The following is a 14,773-nucleotide window of genomic DNA, read 5'->3' on the forward strand; positions in this document are numbered from 1 at the left end:
GCTGTGGAGGTCATGTCAGCTGGTTTTGTCAGCTGGTTATTGTCATACAAAAGACTGCTGGTATCACGGTAATTTACCATTAATTAACAGAAATGAGTTTAGCATCTCCAGGTCTCCATGCATACAAGCTGCATACAAGCCTCTGATGCACGCTTTTAAAACATCTAGATGCACTGCAGCACTTAATGCAGCTGGTGGCCACACCAGATACTGACTGTTACTTTTTTTTTGACCCCCACCACATTATTCTATTTCTGTTTGCCACATGTCTGTGGAACTTGTTCAGTTTATGTCTCAGTTGTTGAATCTTATGTTCATACACATATTTACTCATGTTAAGTTTGCTGAAAATTAACGCAGTTGACAGTGAGAGGACATTTCATTTTTTGCTGAGTTTACATTATCACAGTGGTGTTGGCAGTCACAATGTAAGTAACCTAATGTATGTCCCTCTAACTCCGCTGAATGCCTCTGTTGATCCTACAGCTATTGTGTACAGTAATCATGTGCCTTGTATACAGTAATCATTGCACTGAGGCAGTGTGCCCTAGTAGTAAGTCCACTGTGTTCAACTCACCCTGCACCCTGCACACATCAGCTTACATATATAAATAACAATGTCATGTCTACTTCTGATAAGCCTCCAAGTAATGCAATAAAAACAATCAAGCATCGCAGAAAAGGGCTAAAAATAGCCCACATTAACATTTGTAGCCGAAGAAACAAGGTCCATTAAATCAATAACTTGCTAGTAAGAGATAGCATTCATATTCTCTGAAACGCACTTAGATAATACCTTTGATGACACAGTGGTAGCAATACATGGTTATAACATCTACAGAAAAGACAGAAATGCCAATGGGGGTGATGTTGTGGTGTATATTCAGGGCCACATTCATGTAAAGCTTAGAGAGGATCTCATGTTAAATACTGTTGAAGTAATATGGATACAGGTTAATCTGCCTCACCTAAAGCCCATTCTGGTGGGAAGCTGCTATAGACCACCATGTGCTAACAGTCAGTATCTGTATAATATGTGTGAAATGCTTGACAATGTATGTGGTATTAACAGAGAGCTATATTTTCTGGGTGAACTAAATATTGACTGTCTTTCATCCAGCTGGCCATTCAGCAAAAAGCTTCAAACTGTAACCAGTGCCTTCAACCTGGTTCAATCAACCTACCAGGGTATTTACAAATAGCAAACAGGAATGAAATCATCAACATGCATTAGTAAATCCATCGGATGTAGTGATCACAATATAGTAGCCATATGTAGGAAGGCTGGGCATAATATGGTGTATAAGAGGTCATACAATAAGTTTTGTAGTGATTCCTGTGTTGATGATGTAAAGAATATTTGCTAGCCTGTGGTGTGTAATGAGGAGCAACCAGAAGCTGCACTTGACACTTATGAAATTGTTTATTCCAGTTTCCAATAAGCATGTACCCATTAAGAAAATTACTGTCACATTCGTCGTATACAGTACATAATGAGCGGACCAAGGCGCAGCGTGAGGAGAGTCAAAGAATAAACAAATGTGCAGAACAAAACAATATCCCACAAACGCAGGTGAGAAAAGGACCACACTAAGTATGATCCCCAATTAGAGGCAACGATCAGCTGCCTCCAATTGGGAACCATACTCACACCAACATAGAAATTCAAGACTAGAACACCCCCTAGTCACGCTCTGATCTATTGCACCATAGAGAACCCAAGGGCTCTCTATGGTCAGGGCGTAACAGAACCCCCCCCCCCCCCCCCCCCCCCCCAAAGGGGCGGATTCTGACCGCAAAACCTGAACCTGGATGGGGAGGGTTAGGGTGGGCAACTAGCGATGTGGCGGCTCCGGTGTGGGACATAGCCCCCGCTCAGACCGCTGATCTGACCGCTGGGACTGGACGCCGTGCCCGGACTGGACACCGGCGCAGAGGAAGACTCCGGCCCGTGGACCGTTGCTGGAGGCTTTGGACTGATCCGTCACTGGAAGCTCTGGACTGTGAACCGTCGCTGGAAGCTCTGGACTGTGAACCGTCGCTGGAGACTCCGGACTGTACACACCACTGGTGGACGAGTGCGGGGAGCCGGCACAGGACGTACCGGGCTGGGGAGGCGCACAGGAGGCCTGGTGCATGGAGCCGGCACAGGTGGCACCAGACTGATGACACGCTCTTCAGGGCGAGTGCGGGGAGCCGGCACAGAATGTACCGGGCTGGGGAGGCGCACCGAAGGCCTGGTGCATGGAGCCGGCACAGGTGGCACCGGACTGATGACACGCTCTTCAGGGCGAGTGCGGGGAGCCGGCACAGGACGTACCGGGCTGGGGAGGCGCGCTTAAGGCCTGGTGCGTGGAGCCGGCACGCTGTCCTCCTTGGTGACTCCCGCCAAGGAAAGGTCTCGCATCCACCCATTATTTCCTCCCATGTCCAGCTCTCCTTTACCTCCATGGTACGCTGCTTGGTCCTGTAGTGGTGGGATATTCTGTCACGTTCGTCATATACATGAGCGGATCAAGGCGCAGTGTGAGTAGAGTTCCATATACACTGCTCAAAAAAATAAAGGGAACACTTAAACAACACAATGTAACTCCAAGTCAATCACACTTCTGTGAAATCAAACTGTCCACTTAGGAAGCAACACTGATTGACAATAAATTTCACATGCTGTTGTGCAAATGGAATAGACAACAGGTGGAAATTATAGGCAATTAGCAAGACACCCCCAATAAAGGAGTGGTTCTGCAGGTGGTAACCACAGACCACTTCTCAGTTCCTATGCTTCCTGGCTGATGTTTTGGTCACTTTTGAATGCTGGCGATGCTTTCACTCTAGTGGTAGCATGAGACGGAGTCTACAACCCACACAAGTGGCTCATGTAGTGCAGCTCATCCAGGTTGGCTCATCAATGTGAGCTGTGGCAAGAAGGTTTGCTGTGTCTGTCAGCGTAGTGTCCAGAGCATGGAGGTGCTACCAGGAGACAGGCCAGTACATCAGGAGATGTGGAGGAGGCCGTAGGAGGGCAACAACCCAGCAGCAGGACCGCTATCTCCGCCTTTGTGCAAGGAGGAGCAGGAGGAGCACTGCCAGAACCCCACAAAATGACCTCCAGCAGGCCACAAATGTGCATGTGTCTGCTCAAACGGTCAGAAACAGACTCCATGAGGGTGGTATGAGGGCCCGACGTCCACAGGTGGGAGTTGTGCTTACAACACCGTGCAGAACGTTTGGCATTTGCCAGAGAACACCAAGATTGGCAAATTCGCCACTGGCGCCCTGTGCTCTTCACAGATGAAAGCAGGTTCACACTGAGCACGTGACAGACATGACAGAGTCTGGAGATGCCGTGGATAACGTTCTGCTGCCTGCAACATCCTCCAGCATGACCGGTTTGGCGGTGGGTCAGTCATGGTGTGGGGTGGCATTTCTTTGGTGGGCCGCACAGCCCTCCATGTGCTCGCCAGAGGTAGCCTGACTGCCATTAGGTACCGAGATGAGATCCTCAGACCCCTTGTGAGACCATATGCTGGTGCGGTTGGCCCTGGGTTCCTCCTAATGCAAGACAATGCTAGACCTCATGTGGCTGGAGTGTGTCAGCAGTTCCTGCAAGAGGAAGGCATTGATGCTATGGACTGGCCCTTCCGTTCCCCAGACCTGAATCCAATTGAGCACATCTGGGACATCATGTCTCGCTCCATCCACCAACGCCACGTTGCACCACAGACTGTCCAGGAGTTGGCGGATGCTTTAGTCCAGGTCTGAGAGGAGATCCCTCAGGAGACCATCCGCCACCTCATCAGGAGCATGCCCAGGCATTGTAGGGAGGTCATACTGGCATGTGGAGGCCACACACACTACTGAGCCTCATTTTGACTTGTTTTAAGGACATTACATCAAAGTTGGATCAGCCTGTAGTGTGGTTTTCCACTTTAATTTGGAGTGTCACTCCAAATCCAGACCTCCATGGGTTGATAAATTTGATTTCCATTGATAATTGTTGTGTGATTTTGTTGTCAGCACATTCAACTATGTACAGAAAAACGTATTCAATAAAAATATTTCATTCATTCAGATCTAGGATGTGTTATTTTAGTGTTCCCTTTATTTTTTTGAGCAGTGTATTTATTAAAGTGAACCTTCTAAAAAAAAAAAAAGAATAAACAAACGTGCAGTTCGTAGCACTGAACCAAAACAAAACAATATCTCACAAACGCAGGTGGGAAAAGGACCACACTAAGTATGATCTCCAATTAGAGGCAACGATCATCAGCTGCCTCCAATTGGGAATCATACTCGCACCAACATAGAAATTCAAGACTAGAACACCCCCTAGTCACGCTCTGACCTATTGCAGCATAAAGAACCCCAAAGGCTCTCTATGGTCAGGGCGTGACAATTACTGTAAAAACTTAAATCCCCATGGATTAATGAGGAATTGAACATTTTATGGTTGAGAGGGATGAGGCAAAGGAATAGAAAATAAGTCTGTTTGCACAACCGATTGGAAAACGTACTGCAAATTTCGAAATCTTGACTAAACTGAATAAAAAGAAGAAGAAACTATTCTATGAAACAAAGATGAAATGATAGTAAAAACTCTTTGGAGCATCTTAAATGAAATGTTGGCCAAAAAGGAAAACTCAGCTCCATCATTCATTGAATCAGTTGGCTCATTCATCACAAAAGCCACTGATATATCCAAATACTATAATACTTTTTTTCATTGGCAAGATTAGAAAGCTTGACATGCCAGCAACAAACATTGACACTACACTGATCAAATTATGAAAGACAAGCATTGTAATATTGAGTTCCGTCTATCAACAATGACAAGCCACCAGGGTCCGACAACTAGGATGGAAAATTACTGAGGATAATAGCGGACGATATTGCCACTCATATTTGCCATATCTTCAATCAAAGCCTACAAGAAAGTGTGTGATCTCAAGCCTGGATAGAAGCAAAAGTCATTCCGCTACCCAAGAATAGTAAAGCCCGCTTTACTGTCTCAAATAGCCAACCAATCAACCTGTTACCAACTGTTACGGATACCATTATCCTGTGTGTGTGTGTGTGTATCCTGTGTGTTTCTTTTCTCTCCTTCTTCCCTCACAGGTGAAAATCATCACTCCCCAATCAGTCAACAATCAACCCATCAATCAGAAGACACACCTCCTCCTGTTTCCTACCCTATCACAGGTCCTTCCCCATGGTTTAAAAACCCCATCATTTGTTTGCTCAGGAGCTCAATCTCTTTGTAAATGCCATGTTGGTAGATCTCTGTTCTTAATAGATTTCAGTAGCTCAATCTCTCTCTGTAAATGCCATGTATGTAGACCTCTGTGTTTGACTCGCTCTCTGTGTATTAATTTACCTCTCCTTTTGTTTGAGCACTTCCAAATCACTTTGTCATCTCCTGTGAGTATTGTTTTTGCTTATGGTGTTTGCTGGTGGGAAAACGGGAACCCAAGACAAGTCGCCCATGGGCATACACTACCCGTAGGTAAACTTTGTTAAACACACTAGTTAGAACTGGGCGGACCACCCACTGTATTTTTGGTTAGTTAGTTAGCTGTTGTTAAAGTAGGCTAGTCTAGCTTAGGGGTGTTTTTGTGTACTTATTGTTTCTTTCCTTGGGTCCAGCTCAGCCCCTTTTCCTGCTCCCCCCATTACCGTGTGTTTATAAATAAACCCTGAGTTTGACGGTATTATTTCAGTTGTCGTGGTTATTTCGTTCACACTTTGTCACAGCTATAATTTACATGTTATGTTACGGGTCTCATTACCATCCCCCCTAGACTGTCGGGCCAAAAGGGATTCGTAACACCAACTCTTAGTAAACTTTTGGAAAAAATAGTGTTTGACCAGATACAATGCTATTTTACTGTAAACAGTAGATAGTGAGAGCTGTTTTGCTAGACTTCAGTGTGGCTCTTGACATTATTTATCATAGTCTGCTGCTGGAAAAATTGACTAAAGACTTTCAGCACACTTATAGGGAAGGACATTCAACACACAGGGTGTTCTTTAATGGAAGCCTCTCCAACATAATCCAGGTAGAATAAGGAATTCCCCAGGGCAGCTGTCTAGGCCCCTTACTTTTCTCAATCTTTACTAATGACATGCTTTGAGTAAAGCCAGTGTGTCTATATATGCAGATGACTCAACACTATACACGTCAGCTACTACAGCGAGTGAAATTACTCCAACACTTAACAAAGTGCTGCAGTCAGTTTCAGAATGGGTGGTAAATAAGTTAGTCCTAAATATTTCAAAAGCATTGTATTTGGGACAAACCACTCACTAAACCTCAACTAAATATTGAAATTGATCAAGTTGAGGTGACTAAACTGCTTGGAGTATCCCTGGATTGTAAACTGTCATGGTCAAAACAGTAGCTAATATGGGGACACAGCTCAGACACCCATGCATACCCCACAAGACATGCCACCAGAGGTCTCTTCACAATAACCAAGTCCAGAACACATTATTTGTATTTATTAAGGATCCCCATTAGCTACATAGAGCCATGACTACATGGAACTCTATTCAACATCAAGTAACTCATGCAAGCAGTGGAATCAGATTTAGAAAACTGATAAACACACCTTATGGAACAGCGAGGTATGTGAAGACACACACACACAGACACAGGCATACACATGCTACACACGCACTCTGCACACATCAATTTTGTACTGTAGATATGTGGTAGAGGAGAGTAGAGGCCTGAGGCAGCAGCTAATGGCAATCCTTAATAAATACAAATACAAATCTAAACCAGCACCTCTACCAGAGACCACCACACAGTGTTGCTCTTTTTCACATATAAATGGACTTGACTCTCCAGCCTAGTCTCATAGAGTAGATGTAACATAGCACATGTAAATCCGGGACACTCAAATTACACTGAACAAAAATTTAAATGCAACATGTTAAGTGTTGGTCCCATGTTTCATGAGATGAAATAAAAGATCCCAGAAATGTTCCATACAAACAAAAAGCTTATTTCTCACAAATTTGGTGCACAAATTTGTTTACATCCCTGTTATGGAGCATTTCTCCTTTGCCAAGATAATCCATCCACCTGACAGGTGTGGCATATCAAAAAGCTGATTAAACAGCATGATCATTACACAGGTGCACCTTGCGCTGGCGGCGATACAAGGCCACTGTAAAATGTGCAGTTTTGTCCAACAGCACAATGCCACAGATGTCTCAAGATTTGAGGGAGCTTGCGATTGGCATGCTGACTGCAGGAATGTCCACCAGAGCTGTTGCCAGAAAATTAAATGTTAATTTCTCTACCATAAGCGTCCTCCAATGTCATTTTAAAGAATTTGGCAGTACATTCAACATTCCTCATGACCGCAGACCATGTGTAACCATGCCAGCCCAGGACCTACACATCCGGCTTCTTCACCTGCGGGATTATCTGAGACCAGCCACGGGGACAGCTGATGAAACTGTGGGTTTGCACAACTGAAGAATTTCTGCACAAACTGTCAGAAACCATCTCAGATGAGGGAAGCTCATCTGCGTGCTCGTTGTCCTCATCAGGGTCTTGACCTGACTGCAGTTCTGCGTCGTAACCGACTTCAGTAGGCAAATGCTCATCTTCGATGGCCACTGGCACACTGGAGAAGTGTGCTCTTCACAGATCAATCCCGCTTTCAACTGTACCAGGCAGATGGCAGACAACGTATACGGCGTTGTGTGGGCGAGCGGTTTGCCAATGTCGACGTTGTGAACAGAGTACCCCATGGTGGTGGTGGGGTTATGGTATGGTTAGGCATAAGCTATGAACAACAAACACAATTGTATTTTATCAATGGCTATTTGAATGCACAGATACTGTGACGAGATCCTGAGGCCCATTGTCGTGCCATTCATCCGCTGCCATCACCTCATATTTCAGCATGATAATACACAGCCCCATGTCGCAAGAATCTGTACACAATTCCTGGAAGGTGAAAATGTCCCAGTTCTTCCATGGCCTGCATACTCAACAGATATGTCACCCATTGGGCATGTTTGGGATGCTCTGGATTGACATGTATGACAACGTGTTTCAGTTCCCGCCAATATCCATGCACTTCGCACAGCCATTAAAGAGTGGGACAACATTCCACAGGCTACAATCAACAGCCTGATCAACTCTAGCTGCATGAGGCAAATGGTGGTCACACCAGATACTGACTGGTTTTCTGATCCAAGTCTCTACCTTTCGTTTAAGGTATCTGTGACCAACAGATTCATTTCTGTATTCCCAGTCATGTGAAATCCATAGATTAGGGCCTAATGAATTAATTTCAATTGACTGATTTCCTTTTATGAACTCTAACTCAGTAAAAAAAAAAAAATTGTTGCATGTTGCGTTTACATTTTTGGTCAGTATTATTTCAACTTTGTGCTCTATGTATCCAGTGAGCATGATTCATAGCATACAGTAACTATTTAAAAGGTCAACAGACAGTTGATTTTTTTTTGCATTGAAGCGTGTAAAATGGCCTACTGTAGTTTTTATTTTCTTCTGAAAGCAAATGCAAAACATTATTGAATTCAAACTATCTGTTCTCAGGTCCACAACAATATGCAATTATTTTTGTGTTTCAGAAATGGTCAAATGTCACTGGAAAAGAAAACATTGATGGTCCTCCACACGTTTTACGCCAAGTCTGATTTATAAAGGGAAACATACATGTATGACGTGAGCCAAGTTTGTACATGTCAATGTACACCATCGTTATAAATGAAGCCCCAGGGCCCTTATTCACAAAATGTTTCAGAGAAGGAGTGTTTATCTAGGATTACATCCCACCCCCTCTAATTCATTATGATTTACAAGGCAGAAGTGATTCTAGTCCAATTTTCCTACTCTGAGATGGTTGTGAGTACAGGCCAAATTGTCCTCCCCCAGACACAGATTAAGCCTAGCCTTGGACTATAAAACAATCTCTGTTGTCCGGGAAACTGGCCCATAAATGTCTACCTTGGCTCCAATGTATGTTTGCTTTTATATATCACTTATATGTTTTGCAAACATGTACTCTTCACTCTCTACCTCTCCTGGAGTGGGTATGCTTTCATAGTTAAACCTGCTGCTACATTCACAAGATAACTACCACATAATTGCCACTGCAATTAAACAGCCAATTATCTGTAATTATACTACTTGGTTCCTGCATCTTACCATATCAAAGACTTACTCGCCCACACATGATGCATCTTTTATTTATTTTGAGTGGAATGGTATTAAAGTACACAATGTATTATATTAGCATAATTACATTTCCTTATGAGTTGTAAAAATTACAATTAAGAAAGAGACATTTATTGGTCAGTGTAATCTTTTTCTTTTTCATCTTCAACTCAATTACTTGGGGTTTGTACCAATGCTTTTATGTACACTGATATGCCCGAATATTGCACACTATAAAACCATCGGCAAATCAGAATATAGGGATAATAACTGCCCTTTTGTAGATCAAACATAAAAAAAGACACAAAGTGAGCAAAATGTAGACTTGTTTCACAGATCCTCAACTTGACCTGGAATCACATAACACTCACTGGGTCCAATTGAGGGGAAAGGCATCATATCTAATGATATTTCTGCTTCACATTCAAGCTGCAGTATTGCAGGCAGGATAATGTTTCTTTGGTTACGTGAGGTATTAGAGACAACGGAGACTTTGTCAAATGGTAGGTCCAAATCTTCCCCGTGTGAGACCATGGGCAGGCGTTGCGCACAATGCGTAGAGGCATTGATAGTTGCGTTCTGGAACGTAGTGTCGTGGCGGTAAGACATCAACTCGTTACTTAAATGGACAGCTTCTACAGAACTGGAACAGTATCTTTTGCAGCCCAGAATGGTGGAGAATGCTTTTCTGAAATCAGCATTAAAAGCGTATATGACTGGGTTTAACGAAGAGTTTGCCCATCCAAACCACACAAACATGTTAAACGTGGTGTTACTTACGCACAGGCGATCACCAAGATTGTTAATGTCACAAAAAGGTACTATGCAGTTGACCACGAAAAAAGGCAGCCAGCAAAATACAAACACTCCCATAATGATAGAGAGTGTCTTCAAAACTTTCGTTTCTTTTTTAAAGGTTGTTTTTAATGAATTTGTTTTCTCGGCTGCTTGCTGATTGTTCTGTGCGTGTTCCACGGCAGTCTCCAAGGATGATATTCTCCGGATCTGGGTTTGCGCAATCCGGTAGATCCGGGTGTAAGTGCCAACCATAATAACGACGGGAATGTAAAAACTGATCAATGAGGAAGATATGGCATACGTGCTATTCAAGCTTGCGTTGCAGTCCTCTATTTGGTTGATTTGATTAGTCTCGTCCACTCTTTCCATTTCCTCCTCTGACTTGTGCCAATTGAGCTGGACGGGAATGAAGGAGATAAGAATGGAGAGGGTCCATGCCACTCCGATCATAACGAAAGCAAACCTTTGAGTCATTTTACGTTCATATCGAAAAGGGCTCGAAATTGCCCAGTATCGGTCCATACTTATTATGCAAAGATTGAGAATAGACGCGGTGGAGCACATGATGTCAAAAGCTATCCAGGTATCACAGAAGCTGCCGAAGATCCAGTAGCCGGCCACGTCAGACATAGCCTTCCACGGCATCACAAGAATGGCCACGAATAGATCCGACACCGCCAAGGAGATTACAAAAAAGTTAGTCACTTTAGATCTAAGGTGTCGAAATTTGATCACAGCGGCGCACACAAGCGTATTCCCAAAAAGCGTGGAGACGATCAGCATGAACAAGACGCACCCGGTGAGAGCACGGACGCTGTGCTTGGAGCTGTCCGTTTCAGCACCTGCGGTTTCGTTGTCAGATTTCTCCATTGACTAATTTCTCCTCTTTTCTGCGCATATCAAATCTTTAGCGTCTTCCACACTTAGCGTTCAGTGCTCCCTTTATTCATTATGCATTCAACTTCGTTTTGGAGACCCAACTTGCGGATTTCCGTACTCACGCACCTTAATAACTACCTATTAACTACTATTAACTACTAAAACAGGACGTGGGCCAGTTGTAAGAACCTCAGTTATTTTCTTACTCTGGCGCAGTAAAACATTGTCCATTGTCGTGAATAGGTGCACTGCACATAACCCATCCTGCACAATCGCTCCTTTTTTATATAGTGAATGGATCTCACTTAATGGTTGAGTAGGTAGCTAGCTACTCATGCTTGACAATGGCAATGAAGACCCCTCCTCTTAAAGGCCCAGTGCAAATGATGATAATGTCCTTTTAGTGAAATTTCAGGGATGGGGCTTACATCAGCAGGTGGTAAATTAATTAATTTACCAATATGAAAGAGAGCTCCAAACCTCTCTGCCAAAAACAGCTAGTTTTCAGTTTTCCCCTCCTCACTCACACCATACTCAGACAGTCCTTGCGAAATTCTTGTAGTGAAATTGCCCGTTGCTAACTAAGAAGATATTTGTTTTTCTTTCTGAACATTTTAATTTAAAACAATCACAGTAAGGTACTTATACTGACGAAAAATATAAATGCAACATGTAAAGTGTTGATCCCATGTTTCATGAGCTGAAATAAAAGATCCTAGAAATGTTCCATATGCACAATGATCGTGTTTCTCTAAAATTTTGGGCACAAATTTGTTTACATCCCTGTTAGTGAGCATTTCTCCTTTGCCAAGATAATCCATCCACCTGACAGGTGGGCATATAAAGAAGCTGATTAAACAGCATGAAGTTACACAAGTGCACCTTGTGCTGGGGACAGTAATAGGCCACTCTAAAAGGGCCGTTTTGCCACACAACACAATGCCACAGAGAAATTCAGAAATCAGACATAAGAGAAACATCTATAGATCGTAGAAAATCTAAAGAAAATCTTGAATCAATCAGTTAGCTATTGTATGAACTTGGAAATAATCTGCACTTGTCACTACTCCTCCTAAGGTGGCTCCCCTTCCCGTTCGGGTGGTGCTCGGCGGTCGTCGTCACCGGCCTACTAGCTGCCACTGATTTTTTCCTCCCCCTCCTTGTCTGTTTATTGGTTACACCTGTTGTTAATTTGGTTATTAGTTGGGCTTTACTCAGCCACCCGAGCCGCGCATGTGTCTCTGGGACGCAAGGTGCTTGGTAGACTGCTGGAGCATGACCTATACGTCAAGGCTGAGAAGTGTGTGTACTCCAAACGAGCCGTCTCCTTCCTGGGTTATCGCATTTCCACCTCGGGGGTGGTGATGGAGTGTGACCGCATTAGGGCCGTGCGTAATTGACCGACTCCGACCACGGTAAAGGAGGTGCAGCGGTGTTGGGGTTTTGCCAACTACTACAAGATATTTACCCGGGGTTTTGGCCAGGTAGCGGCTCCCATTACCTCACTGCTGAAGAGGGCCCGGTGCGTTTGCGGTGGTCATCAGAGGCGGACAGAGATTTCAACAGGTTGAAGGCGCTGTTCACGGATGCACCCGTGTTGGCGCACCCGGACCACTCTCTAGCATTCATAGTGGAGGTGGACGCGTCCGAGGCTGGGGTGGGTGCCGTGCTATCACAGCGCTCGGGTACGCCACCAAAGCTCCGCCCCTGCGCTTTCTTTTTCGAGGAAGATCAGTCCAGCGGACTGTAACTATGATGTGGGGGACCGGGAGTTGTTAAAGGTGGTCAGGGCTCTGAAGGTGTGGAGACACTGACTTGAGGGGGCTAAGCACCACTTTCTCATCTGGACCGACCACCAGAATCTGGAGTATATTCGGGCAGCTAGGAGACTGAACCTACGTCAGGCAAGATGGGCCATGTTCTTCACCCGATTCCGTTTTACTTTGTCATATAGACCGGGCTCCCAGAACGTAAAGGCTGACGCACCGTCCCGCCTTTACGACACGGAGGATCGGTCCACCGAGCCTACTCCCATCCTTCCCGCCTCGAGGCTGATGGCACCAGTGGTATGGGAGGTGGACTCGGACATCGAGCGGGCGTTACGGGCGGAGCCCGCACCTCCTCAGTGTCCAGCTGGGCGGAAGTACGTGCCGCTTGGTGTCCGGGACCAACTGATTCGGTGGGCTCACATCCTACCCTCCTCGGGTCACCCTGGGTGGCAAGGACAGTGGGGGGCCTCCGGGAGAAGTATTGGTGGCCCACCTTGGCTAGGGACGTAAGGGTTTATGTCTCTTCCTGTTCGGTGTGCACCCAGAGTAAGGCTCCTAGGCACCTTCCTAGAGGGAAGTTACAACCCCTCCCCGTTCCACAACGACCATGGTCTCACCTATCCGTAGATTTCCTGACCGATCTCCCCCCGTCTCAGGGGAACACTACGGTTTTGGTGATTGTGGATCGGTTCTCTAAGTCCTGCCGTCTCCTCCCGTTGCCCGGTCTCCCTACAGCCCTACAGCCTGCGGAGGCATTATTCACCCACGTCTTCCGGCACTACGGGGTTCCGTAGGACATCGTCTCTGATCGAGGTCCACAGTTCACGTCCTGGGTATGGAGGGCGTTCAGGGAGCATTTGGGGGTCTCGGTCAGCCTCACCTCCGGTTATCACCCCGAGACTAATGGGCAGGTGGAGAGAGTGAACCAGGAGGTGGGTAGGTTTCTGCGGTCGTGTTACCAGGACTGGCTAGGGGAGTGGGCGAGATATCCCCTGGGTTGAGATGGCCCAGAACTCACTACGCCACTCCTCTACTAACGTGTCCCCATTTCAGTGTGTGTTGGGGTACCAGCCAGTCCTGGCACCATGGCATCCGAGTCAGACCGAGGTTCCTGCAGTGGAGGAGTGGGTGCAGCGCTCCAAGGAGACCTGCAGGGCCGTCCAGGAATCCCTCCAACAAGCCAGTGGACGGCAGAAGAGGAGTGCTGACCGCCACCGCAGTGAGGCCCCCGACCCGAAACCTACCCCTCCGCTTGCCCTGCCGGAAGCTGGGGCCGCAGTGTGTAGGGCCCTTCAAAGTCCTGAGGAGAGTAAATGAGGTGTGTTATCGATTACAACTCCCTTCCTATTATCGTATTAACCCCTTGTTTCATGTGTCTCTCCTCGTGGTAGCTGGTCCCCTGCAGGACGGTGAGGTGCTGGAGGTCCCTCCTCCCCCTTCTGGACATCGAGGGGTCTCCGGCATACACGATATGGGCCATTCTGGACTCGAGATGCCGGGTGAGGGGCCTGCAGTACCTCGTGGACTGGGAGGGGTACGGTCCGGAGGAGAGGTGCTGGGTACCGGGGAGGGACATTTTGGATCCGTCAATGTTGAGGGATTTCCATCGCCTCCATCCCGATCGCCCTGCGCCACGCCCTCCGGGTCGACCTCGAGGCCGGAGTCGGCGCGCTGTGGGAGCCGCGCGTCAGGGGTACTGTCACGACTCCTACCGAAGGTGGCTCCCCTTCCCGTTCGAGTGGCACTCGGCGGTCGTCGTCACCGGCCTACTAGCTGCCACTGATTTTTTCCTCCCCCTCCTTGTCTGTTTATTGGTTACACCCGTGGTTACTTTGGTTATTAGTTGGGCTTTATTAGCCAGCCAGCCGGCCTGCTCTTTGTGCGGGATTGTTCTATGTGTACTTGTCGTGCACGCATGTATGTCACGGCTGTTTCATGTACGTGAGCTGTTTTTGGGATACAGTTTAGTTCCCCTGTGGTTTGGGGTATTTGTGTTGAGTGGCGTCTGCTTTTTCACCTGGTCGGTGTATTAAAGACGTGCCTAATCTGAACTCTCTGTCTCCTGCGTCTGACTCCTTCCTCCACTACACCCCGGACATTACAGCACTGTCAGTAGCCTAGAACA

The 14,773-nt window shown here is 46.2% G+C and overlaps 1 protein-coding gene across 1 annotated transcript; it reads right to left on the reverse strand.

Moving 5' to 3' along the window:
* Nucleotides 1–9,218: 9,218 nt before the first annotated feature.
* Nucleotides 9,219–10,870, reverse strand: LOC110499003 (dopamine receptor D5-like). Its single transcript, XM_021575786.3, has one exon. The coding sequence runs from the start codon at nt 10,868–10,870 to the stop codon at nt 9,533–9,535; it is 1,338 nt and encodes a 445-aa protein (XP_021431461.3). The 3' UTR covers nt 9,219–9,532.
* Between the last annotated feature and the right edge of the window lie 3,903 nt (nt 10,871–14,773).

The sequence above is a fragment of the Oncorhynchus mykiss genome, chromosome 20 (assembly GCF_057628025.1).
Source record: "Oncorhynchus mykiss isolate SJ-2025 chromosome 20, ASM5762802v1, whole genome shotgun sequence".
NCBI lineage: Eukaryota > Metazoa > Chordata > Actinopteri > Salmoniformes > Salmonidae > Oncorhynchus > Oncorhynchus mykiss.